This window comes from Bolinopsis microptera, chromosome 8, assembly GCF_026151205.1.
Source record: "Bolinopsis microptera isolate Bmic1 chromosome 8, MBARI_Bmic_1.0, whole genome shotgun sequence".
In the NCBI taxonomy this organism is placed as follows: Eukaryota; Metazoa; Ctenophora; class Tentaculata; order Lobata; family Bolinopsidae; genus Bolinopsis; species Bolinopsis microptera.
Window position 1 is genome coordinate 11,859,028 of NC_087079.1, and position 12,312 is coordinate 11,871,339.

The 12,312-nt window shown below is 41.7% G+C and overlaps 2 protein-coding genes and 1 long non-coding RNA gene across 12 annotated transcripts in view; all 3 read left to right on the forward strand.

Annotated features, from left to right (window-relative positions):
* LOC134819654 (uncharacterized) overlaps positions 1–3,688 on the forward strand; it is a 68,026-nt gene extending 64,338 nt beyond the window's left edge. For all 10 annotated transcript variants that reach the window (XM_063829716.1, XM_063829718.1, XM_063829721.1 and 7 more), the window contains 4 exons: positions 764–881; positions 1,000–1,166; positions 1,447–1,556; positions 1,885–3,688. In XM_063829716.1, the coding sequence (XP_063685786.1) occupies positions 764–881; positions 1,000–1,166; positions 1,447–1,556; positions 1,885–3,031 (1,542 nt within the window). In that variant the 3' untranslated portion in view covers positions 3,032–3,688. The remainder of the gene's footprint in view (positions 1–763; positions 882–999; positions 1,167–1,446; positions 1,557–1,884) is intronic.
* LOC134819666 (zinc finger protein 277-like) overlaps positions 1–12,312 on the forward strand; it is a 324,811-nt gene that overhangs the window by 132,368 nt on the left and 180,131 nt on the right. The gene's annotated exons all lie outside the window — the stretch shown is intronic.
* LOC134819512 (uncharacterized) lies at positions 6,918–7,726 on the forward strand. Its single transcript, XR_010160780.1, has 2 exons — positions 6,918–7,047; positions 7,452–7,726. It is a non-coding gene; the product is annotated as an uncharacterized LOC134819512 (long non-coding RNA).

Sequence of the window (12,312 nt, forward strand, 5' to 3'; positions counted from 1 at the left end):
CTATAATTGGCCCTATTGTTGTCTCGTACCTTTGTCGTCAGCCAATCAGCTTGCAAGCACGTGTCACGTGACTGCCAACTGACCAATAGTAACGCAGATAGTGGTCAGTTCAGCGTTAATTTTATAATGGCTTGATCCAGGTGGCTCTATCTCGGCTGATTGTTGGGTGCCCTGCGTGCACCCATCCCACCCTGCGTGCACTTAATTGTTACCTTTTTTATAAACTATTTTATCGTAGCTAGAACTTTTGAAACAAGTCTGAAGTTTGGTAGCTAGAACTGAAGGTTTGCTTGTCGTTTCTTTCCTCATTGGAACGTAATATATAATCAGTGATTTGACAAACCACACAGCGTCGTCATGGTTTCTCTCATGTGTTTGTCAGTGAAAGTGAAAGTGAAATTTAATAAGCTGCACTTTCGGAACCGGAAGCTGAAACATATTAAATATCGGAGAGGCAAACCCGACAAGTTTTCTCAGGTAGGAATTAAGTAAATAACGTGGAATTGTTATGTTCATTGAAAATATTATTTTGATAATTTACCAATTTTTTGTTAAACTAAGTGGTGTATATTTTCTTTTTTCCTTGAATATAAATAGAATTATATTTCCAATTATTCTGTTCTTAGTTTGAGCCACTAATTAAATTAATATTGAATATACAGCTAAACCCCTCTGATTGGAAGTGTAAGCTAGAACCCCTGGTAGGTACTAATTAATTAGTTTGCTAATTAATTGCGCGTGTAACTGACAAGTTCCCCCTCAGAGTGACCCCGGAACTAGTTCTGGTACGAGGAGCACTAGTTCTATAGACACGGACTGTCAGGCTAACATCAACTACGGCAGACAGATCGCGCTCGCTAAGGGACCACCTCCCAGCCTAGGTGCGTTCTGCATATCAGTACCTGCATTTTAGCAATATCATGGTGCTGAAGATACTGAACAGTAAGATCGTTATTGTCATGATATTGAGTATTCAGTGGTAACAGCGTTCCCTCCCAGGTTCAGTTGGATCTAACGGACTATTGGAGGGTGACAGCAGTGCTGTGTCCACAGAGCACCCTCCTTCAATCCCGCCCCATGTCCCCACCTCAGCTCCTCCTTCTACTTCCACATCTGCTTCTCTTCCTCCTCCTTATGCTAACGTTTTCTTATCTGATGAGGGACAGGTCAACTTATTTCCTTTTTTATTCATTTTTACATTTTTCTTTTTTATTGATTTTTACATTTTCCCTTGTATGCTTTTTACATTTTCCTTTGTTATTGCTTTTTACATTTTCCTTAGTTATTAATTTTTCTCACTAATGTTGAATAAGCCAAGTTCTAACTGCCAGCCAGAATTGTACTTTTATTCTTATCAGTAATTTTGTGCCAAAACATCTTCTGAGAAAAATAAATCTTAATTGACAATTGAAGAAGAATAAAAGAAGAAATAATGTTTTGTTGCAGGTTTCTTTCCTGGAGGATGAGAAGACTGAAGATGAGCTGAACTCGGTTGATGAGGATCATGATCTGCCTCCCTATCCTGAAATAATGTTCACTTCTGATCAGGGTGTGACGTAAGTACCCTCACATATTTTCCCTTGTCAATGGTGACGTTTACATGTTATTGTCTGTGCGCATCCAGACTCACAAATATGAGGTCCATCAATAGCAGACTATTTAGTAGCCACCTCTCCAGGGGTGTAGTAAGATGGGGGACACCCCTGTACCTCTCCCTCCACGCTATCCATCATTACTCTCTAAATAATTCATTTCATACAAATGATGAATAAGATTTATATTGTCAGTACCCCAATTACAGTAGAAGAATAGTAAGAAACGTTGGGGTTGTCTAGTAATCATACCCCCTCTGAGCTATTACTAACATATGGTATACTTCTTCAGGTCAGTTGATCTGAATAGAGATCTAGAGGAGATGAACACACTAGTAGGTGAGATATCTAGTTTAGTGTGGCAGAACGAGCCACTCCCTCCCCCTCCCTCGGACTACCTCACTCCCACTACCATCCCTGACTTTGAGAAAACACCCACTAATGAAGTAGCATCCCCTAATCTTTTCCTAGATAATACCGAGACTGATGGCAACAGTTTTGACTACCCTATTAACACCGTGAGTGAAGAGTGTTACGAGAATTGTCAGTTACCTGAGCTGCCTCCCCGACAGCCGGCCCTGCCGCCCAGAGGTGACAACTCCCAGGATAGCTCCACTTCATCACGTGAAATTATCGTAGAGCAAGAGATAGTTCCTGATTCCAGGCCACAGTTACCACATCGAATTCCGTCGACGAACAGGGATAAGTTGGGTCCGTCTGTGCCTCCTCGCGATAAAGCGATACAATCACGTGATTCTACTCTCCCATCACGTGATTCTACTCTCCCATCACGTGATTCTACTCTCCCATCACGCGATTCTACTCTTTCATCGCGTGATTCTACTCTACTATCGCGTGATGCCACTCTTCCATCGCGTGAGGTTGTTCTTCAGTCGCGCGAGGTTGTTCTTCAATCACGCGACCTCTCGCTGCCTCCAAGAACCATTCCTCTGCCGCGTCGAGATTCTTTAACCCAGCCCCGAACGAGCAGCTCTACTACGGCTATCTGCCGCGGAGTTGGACACAGTCAAACCTTACCACCTCATATCCAGCCCCGAGCTCTGGGAGTACTACCCCCACAGAGAATCCCGGGTCCTGTGCCCCGCCACTCCATCTCAGAAAACGGAACCGGCCCTCCCAACCTCCCTCCCAGAATCAAAGTAGACTCCTCTCCAAACATGCGGAACGAGCCGTCCAGCCCCCACATGCCGACTAGAGTTCCCCTACCTCCATCCCGATCCAACACCATTCCCGTGTACTCAGCGGTCGAGCCGCAGAGAGGCTCCTTCCCGCGAGTTATTCACCAGCGTGAGTTCTCGCCCTACGTGGTGCCCAGTGCGCCGCGCATCGACAGGTGGGAGGAGTATACTAACAGTTGTGTGGACAAGAAGTCACAGACTTTAAAGAAAAAGGTCAAAGTTAAAATCCCCCAAAGGTGATCCTAGGTTAGCAAGCTTATTTGGTACTGATTGTGATTGCTACCACTGAGCAAGTTTCGGAGATCCACTCCTCTCGTTGTGTGCTAACTAATGACCTGTAACCATGGTAACTGTATAATGTGATGCCAAATTTTATATAGTTTTAGGCACGATGGTGTAAAAATACACTGACTTGACTAATTTTAGTGTATTTGTTTTTGTCGGTTTAACGATGACTGATAAGATTGCGCCATTTTCACAGAGAAATCATCAGGGAACAATGAAAATGAGCCTCCAGTTATCACGTGAACAAACATCTGACATTCATATAGGACCAAATAGTGTTTAGGTTATTAGGTATTGCTCTCGATCTCAGTCAAACTCTGTAAAATTATTACGAAGGATGGACCATCAATTAGTGTTTGTTTATTTGACCCGATGAATCTTCACGGGTTCCAGTTAGCTATAATATTCGTGATAATAATCGAAAACTTTTTGTTCCACGTTCGTGTCACAGTATTACATGCCTAAAGGTTCAAAAGTTTTATTCGTTGGATTGATTAGTAATAGTATTGTAAATGTAATTATTAATTTTCGACATTTCTTGTTTAATAATGAATAATCTAACTGTTAACATTGCAGTTGGATATTAATTATTTAAATCTTTTATATTAATCATGACGGGCGTTTGACTTTGAAATTGTTAACAGAATCTGTATCAGTCAATTAACTAACCGTGCAATTAACTTTTAGATTTACAAATCAGATTCAGTTACCAATACCATGGTTGCAGTTAACAAACATGACGTGTTCTGCATAAAGTCACAAAATACACAAGCAATGGGAAGTTAATGACGGGTAGAATATTTGTAAATTTGCGTCCATAAATACCATATTTATTCTATACAAGTTTTAATTCTTCACTTAATACTCCAGTAATTACTTGAAGTAAACCAGAAACCTACACCTTGACCTAACCATGGATCTTCGCATACTAAGTGGGGGCGCGCTACTCCTAGGGCTCTCGTAACTGGTTAGAGCAGCCAAAAACCTACACCATACACGTGGCTTTACAGATGTTACCCGGCGATGAATTGAAACTCTGATCGGCGCCGCGCGCTGGTCGGCAGGTTGTAAACTTGCAACACTGGACACTTTAACTGTTAACGGGTGATACTCGTAAAATATTTGTCCTGAATATTACACCGTCGACGAGTCCAACTCGGCGCACGTCTTGGCAGATTGTAAACCTACAAGTACAATGAACACTTGGCTTAACTATTGACCATCTTTGATCTTGCTGGTCTAATTTGCACATTGCAGGCCGCTAGGCCATAGGCTAGCGACCTGTTAGATTTGTATAATGATAGCTAATCACTCGACTGTCGCGCGACGTTTATATTACCAACACCAAACACGTTCTCCAGGTGGCCCTGAATGACTATTCGAAACCCTAACCACCTAATCTGATCCCTACCCCAGTGCCCTGCCTTAGGGCTAACCCAATCCCTAACTAAAGCATATGCAATATGCTCAATGCTGAAACCCTAAATTATATCAACTTTCTTATAATATGGTCATATCACGTGATCGAGACAGTTTTTCGCCATGATAATGATATCTCGCCAGGGGAGCATTTAAAGTTAAACCCTATCACTTCACCTAACCATGTGCTTTCGCGCCGCTGCGGGCGCGCTTGTTTCACAAGCCCGTGAGGCGGGCGCGCGCTACTGCATACTGCAAGGGCTCTGGATAGAGCAACCCTATCACGGCTATCACCTATGTCATGGGGGTTAATCGGAATCATGATCAGCGTCCGAAAATACATCGATTTTTTTTTTTTTAATTTTTATGTTGGGGCACCCACTTTACCTCCCTATTGGGAGGGGCTAATATTAAATGGTAGTGGAGTCTGTGCAGCTCTCCCAGCCCACCTTATTTTACTGATTTGAAGGTCCCATTTTATTGACCCAGTACAGGCTAATATTAAATGGTAGTGGAGTCTGTGCAGCTCTCCCAGCCCACCTAATTTTACTGATTTGAAGGTCCCATTTTATTGACCCAGTACAGGCTAATATTAAATGGTAGTGGAGTCTGTGCAGCTCTCCCAGCCCACCTAATTTTACTGATTTGAAGGTCACATTTTATTGACCCAGTACAGGCTAATATTAAATGGTAGTGGAGTCTGTGCAGCTCTCCCAGCCCACCTAATTTTACTGATTTGAAGGTCCCATTTTATTGACCCAGTACAGGCTAATATTAAATGGTAGTGGAGTCTGTGCAGCTCTCCCAGCCCACCTTATTTTACTGATTTGAAGGTCACATTTTATTGACCCAGTACAGGCTAATATTAAATGGTAGTGGAGTCTGTGCAGCTCTCCCAGCCCACCTAATTTTACTGATTTGAAGGTCCCATTTTATTGACCCAGTACAGGCTAATATTAAATGGTAGTGGAGTCTGTGCAGCTCTCCCAGCCCACCTTATTTTACTGATTTGAAGGTCACATTTTATTGACCCAGTACAGGCTAATATTAAATGGTAGTGGAGTCTGTGCAGCTCTCCCAGCCCACCTAATTTTACTGATTTGAAGGTCCCATTTTATTGACCCAGTACAGGCTAATATTAAATGGTAGTGGAGTCTGTGCAGCTCTCCCAGCCCACCTAATTTTACTGATTTGAAGGTCCCATTTTATTGACCCAGTACAGGCTAATATTAAATGGTAGTGGAGTCTGTGCAGCTCTCCCAGCCCACCTAATTTTACTGATTTGAAGGTCCCATTTTATTGACCCAGTGCAGGCTAATATTAAATGGTAGTGGAGTCTGTGCAGCTCTCCCAGCCCACCTAATTTTACTGATTTGAAGGTCCCATTTTATTGACCCAGTACAGGCTAATATTAAATGGTAGTGGAGTCTGTGCAGCTCTCCCAGCCCACCTTATTTTACTGATTTGAAGGTCACATTTTATTGACCCAGTACAGGCTAATATTAAATGGTAGTGGAGTCTGTGCAGCTCTCCCAGCCCACCTAATTTTACTGATTTGAAGGTCCCATTTTATTGACCCAGTACAGGCTAATATTAAATGGTAGTGGAGTCTGTGCAGCTCTCCCAGCCCACCTAATTTTACTGATTTGAAGGTCCCATTTTATTGACCCAGTACAGGCTAATATTAAATGGTAGTGGAGTCTGTGCAGCTCTCCCAGCCCACCTAATTTTACTGATTTGAAGGTCCCATTTTATTGACCCAGTACAGGCTAATATTAAATGGTAGTGGAGTCTGTGCAGCTCTCCCAGCCCACCTAATTTTACTGATTTGAAGGTCCCATTTTATTGACCCAGTACAGGCTAATATTAAATGGTAGTGGAGTCTGTGCAGCTCTCCCAGCCCACCTAATTTTACTGATTTGAAGGTCCCATTTTATTGACCCAGTACAGGCTAATATTAAATGGTAGTGGAGTCTGTGCAGCTCTCCCAGCCCACCTAATTTTACTGATTTGAAGGTCCCATTTTATTGACCCAGTACAGGCTAATATTAAATGGTAGTGGAGTCTGTGCAGCTCTCCAAGCCCACCTAATTTTACTGATTTGAAGGTCCCATTTTATTGACCCAGTACAGGCTAATATTAAATGGTAGTGGAGTCTGTGCAGCTCTCCCAGCCCACCTAATTTTACTGATTTGAAGGTCACATTTTATTGACCCAGTACAGGCTAATATTAAATGGTAGTGGAGTCTGTGCAGCTCTCCCAGCCCACCTAATTTTACTGATTTGAAGGTCACATTTTATTGACCCAGTACAGGCTAATATTAAATGGTAGTGGAGTCTGTGCAGCTCTCCCAGCCCACCTAATTTTACTGATTTGAAGGTCCCATTTTATTGATATTCCCACATCAGAGGACCAACTTGTACCTGCAGAAATTTCTGCAGGACTCACTTCCCCTGCAGACATATGTTTCAAGCTATAGATGATGGTTTGATGGTATGGGAGGACCTGCCTGAGGATTACAGAAACATACCGTTCTTCATAAAAGATAAAGGTCTGTTTAATTGATCTTTAATCTGTTTGCATGTTAACATTCCAATTTTAATATTGAGGTTTATAACTTTTTCATGTGTTATGGCCGACGGTCGTGCGTCCCCGTCAATGTAGGAGGTGTGGAGCATTCCGAATGACAGTAGAGAAAATTTTGAACGTTTCAACAGTAAATGTTATGTTACTAAAGCATCACTTCGACTCCAAGGCGAGGCATCCGTGTGAACCCTGGTTTTTATCAGGGTTGTACAGACAAAGATGATTTTGTCTGTTAAAGTGGGTAATCACCCTCTGACATCTGAGTCATAAATCACACATCCGCAAGTTTTTCCAGGTTTTCCCTATTATATTCTTTGCTTCCAATTCTTATAAAGTTATAATAGTCAAAATCCAATATTATTTTTGCAGGAAGTGATATTGGGATATGGCCAGCTGATGTAAACAAATGTTGTGATTATCCAGCATCAGAAGATGAAGATGAAGAAGAAGAAGAAGATGAAGAGGTTGGAGAAAATAGGAATGCGAGAAAGAAGAAACGGGATATAGACTATAAAGGAGATTGGCGGGAGGTTACAAACAGATTTATTTCATTCGTTAATGATCCCGGGTTTGACGTGATGGACGATGATGTCCGTACATTATTTTTAAAGAAACTTACAGATACCGCCAATGATATGGCACCCTATGTTTACAAAAGAAACTAATACAGATATTATAAATAACATACGTCTGATAATATATAATCAGCAATCATTTATAGATATTAGATATTAAGCCAACCGTGTAATGATATTCTACCGCACTAAAGGTAAGCTTTATATCTCAGTATTTTAAATCTCCTTCTCGGTATTTAATCTTCGTCTCCATTTCTGATTAGTGTTCATTCTCTGTCTCAGTGTTCATTCTTTGGCTCTCTAATTAATCTCTTTCTCACTGTTCATTCTTTGTCTCATTGTTCTCTGTTTTACTGTTCATTCTCTGTCTCACTAATTGATCTCTGTCTTACTGTTCATTCTCTATATCACTATTCAATCTCTGTTGCAGTGTTCTGCAATTCTCTGTATCTCTTATTAATTCTCTGTCTCAATGTATATTCACTGTTTCACTGTTCATCCTCCGTCTTAGCGTTAATTCTCTGTCTCACTGTCCATTCACTGTTTCACTGTTCATCCTCAGCGTTAATTCTCTGTCTCACTGTCCATTCACTGTTTCACTGTTCTTTCTCAGCATTAATTCTCTGTCTCACTGTATATTCTCTGTTTTACTGTTCTTCCTCAGCGTTAATTCTCTGTCTCACTGTATATTCTCTGTTTTACTGTTCTTCCTCAGCGTTAATTCTCTGTCTCACTGTATATTCTCTGTTTCACTGTTCATCCTCAGCGTTAATTCTCTGTCTCACTGTACATTCTCTGTTTCACTGTTCATCCTCCGTCTTAGTATTAATTCTCTGTCTCAGTGTTCATTCTCTGTCCTGCTGTTTAATCTTCGTCTTACTTTTCAATTTCTTTCTAAGTGTTACAGTGAGAAGAAAAGAAAGCCGTATGATGTTGTTGTTAAAAGCTTGTCCCCTTCAATTAAAATGATATTTCGACATATAGAAAACGATGTAATGGAATTTTAGATTTTGTTACAAAATATGGACAGTTTTGTTATTGTTTTTGTTATTGTACAAAACGTGAGGCGCGGCGACATAATAAATTTTAGAAATGCTCGCGCATTTTGATGATCTGGCGCGCGTCCACTACCATTTAACGTTTACCATTGGGAGGCTACGTCCGTCATTAGTGACTAACGTCTATTGGGGTTCCTCTGGTTGTAGGTGTCAGTAGGTTTGGGTCACTTGGCATGGGCTAGTGATCCCGCTCCTCCAAAGGATAAAGCCTGGTGAGCGACGTTTCCCGTTAGGGAAACTGTCATAATGCTCGTTCACGGGAGAACACCACCCATGCCTAAATGTTCTCCCGGGTACTCGATAGAACAGGCTGCCCCCTGTCATTCTAGTGGGCTGACAGGAACCTACCAGGCATGCCTGAGCCTCCGATGGAATTCACCCATATCTTTGTTGTTTTTGTGTTATATCTTTGTCTTTGCGCGGCTCAATTTCCGCGCTATACTACTGACTACAGTGCTGATTCACGAATTTACATGCGATATTTGAATTTTGAGTAGACCCTTTTTTGTCGCAATTTGGCAATTTCTTTGTTCACGTAATTATTGCTAATTTTAAGTTTTAAGTATTTGCTGGTAATAATCTAAGTGCTATATCTCCAATAGCTGGCAGTTTGTCTGATTGTTAGATCCCCTCTAACTGGTAGCGGCCCTAAGGCTGGCAGTTTGTCTGATTGTTAGATCCCCTCTAACTGGTAGCGGCCCTAAGGCTGGCAGTTTGTCTGATTGTTAGATCCCCTCTAACTGGTAGCGGCCCTAAGGCGGCATGTGAGTGAATGAGTGAGTAATAAAGTGAGGTGTAGGAGAAGTGGGGAAGAAAACATGAATATGAAAGTATGGTACACTGTTGCCAGCTGACTCACCAGCAACAATGCAAGTCCAAGAAGAAAGAAGGAGAGACACTGTCCGTTATCTGGGTGTGCCACCACCGACAGTGCTCCCACTTCTGTGGGGCCGAGGGTGTTAGCTCCAAGAACCAGCCGTGAGCGAACAGCACCTGACCCCCTCTATGGTTAACTTTAGAATAACAGGACTATGCTTTTCTCCAGGCCAATCCGTTCAGTAACCAGCTGACCCAGCACCACCTCTGATGGAAGATGTGGTTCGGATTGGACTTCGCTAGGATTTGTCAGTTTTTCTGTAGACACTAATGCTCCCTCGAGGAAAGACATGAGCCCCGGCGAAGCTGACCAAAAACGTGGCACTAGGGATTCTCACCCTGCAAAAATACATCGATGCAAGTTGGTTTCAACTGTCGTGCCACTGCGGGTTTATGAAGATATAAATAGCCTAGTGTGGTCCTCGCAGGTAAGAAAAGAGCACCGCGCATAAATATTGGCGTGCAATGTAAACGGCGAAACGAATGCGCACAGCAGTTGTTTGTTATTGTCTTACGTTGTATGACCCGCCGCGCACGGGTGTGCGGCTCCCCTTTGATTCACGATGTCAATCTTTCTGCAATCTGCCTTCGCATTTCGTCAATCTGCATACGTTGGTTGCGAGAAGATGCGCGGCTCAGTAGCGCATAGCCAATATAAAATAATAGCGCTACAAACAGTCGAGCTTCGAGATTTTTCTAAAAGTGAAAAGGCCCCCGACCGTTGAGAATTGAGATCAACTTCAATCGATGTATTTCCCAACGCTGATTCCGAATCACCCCTATACTATGACATAAAGTTGAAATGCTCCCCTTATAGCATAATATTGTCGAAAAACTGTCTCGATCACGTAATATGACCATATAGGATACAATGATACAAGGATGCATTGGTTTAATTTCAACGATACAGGGGGAGCCGCGCACTCGTGCGCGGCGGGTCCTACAACGCATGACAAAGAGATTTGTATCACGTCGTTGCCCCCATCGTCGTTTCACTCTACCCCTGTAGAGTTTCTACGATACAGGGGAGCCGCGCGGCGGGTCATACAACGTATGACAAAAACAAAAAAGAGGTTGGGTTAGGGTTATATATACTCAATATTAGGCTTGGGATCAGATCAGAAGGCTAAGATTTTGAATAGTCATTCAGGGCCACTAAGAGAACGTGTTTAAAAAGTCACGTGACAGTCGAGTGTATCGCTCCTACTAAATCGCTTGCCCAAATTTTAAGAAAATTTTTGTGAGAAGGCCCTTTGGGTATGAAATTGATTTGAATCGGTGTATTTTTGGACGCTGATTCCGAATCACCCCCCATGACGTAGGGTAAAAATGCTTCCTTGGAGAGTTATGGGCAAAAAACCGTTTTGGTCACGTGACAGGCTAGTAAAACATGAATTCGATTGTTTAGGGCTCGGGTTAGGGTTAGGGTTGTGGTAAGGGTTATGGATAGCTTCGGGGTTAGGGTTAGGGTTAGGGTTGGGATTAGGGTTTATGTGAAACCGTTTTGTACGGCTGCAAAACCATAAAAACCAAAGTCACGTGAAATGTTTGGGCGAGCGAATTAGTAAGAGCCCGAGTGTATAGTGATTAATCATCATCCTAATGAAACTGGAAATCCCAGTCCTGGTAAAAAATTGGCCGTGACCGGGGAACGAAATCCTGGTCGCGGATATAATGCCGTATTTTGACCAGGATTTTTTCTAAGTTTTAAAAATGTTGTTTGCTAATGCTGTTAAATTATCAACAAAAAACCTTTTGCACAAATTAACGATTTTAAAAAAACTGAAGTTTAAAGCAAATCCCCCCCCCCCCCCCCCCCAATTAATCAGCAAAACACTGTCAGAGTTAAGTGCCAGATTGTTGGGTGAGCTGTTCTTGCTTGTGGTTGTAATCAGTAAGGGATACCATTGGATTGTGTCAGGTTTTAGTGTCAAGAAAACAACAAATCAAGAAAACAACAAATTTCTATTTAAATCAATTATAGCAAAAATTTGAAAGACTTTAAAGTTCTTCTATTACTAAGGAATATACTACGGGTATGGTGACTTGGGCTATTGAGTTGTTAGGTATATTAGGATTAGTAAACAATAAACATGCGCTTGCATTGTATTTATAAAACTAGAAATTAGGGTTCACGTTAAAATGGAGAAGCAGGCTGATCTTGGAGAGAGCAGACCGTAAAGTTTCACACCCACCAGGGCTACCTACCTACCACAGTTGTTCTTTTTGGTTTATCAGCTTGTATTGTTATATTTGTGGACCCCAAGTCACCACACTATAAAGAAGTATGTAATAAAATAAGTTAAGTTAATGTCATCATATCAGTTTTAAATAGTAAAAGTTGAGTAGAGGATTGAATTTCCTAGTTAATTTAGTGGTTCAAACGGTGAGTTTGAAGTGCTGGTTTATTGTGGTGAGCTGTGCTTGTAATCAGTAAAGGATACCAGGGTTGTAGTGTCAGAATTGTAAATTAACGCATGTTACCCTTTGCGATGTCCTCATCATCTGATTCATCAGTAAATCTAACTTCCTCTTCATTTAACTCCATAGCCATACTCTCGTCGTACGAGTCATCTTTGTTCAGGGGTAATAGTACGTATGTTTTACGCTAAAATCAAATGTAGAATATTCTAGAAATCCAATACACTGATCAACCAACTTGCTGACATAGCATATCGTTTAAATACAGCACCTAACACCATTATAAATTATAAGGTCAAA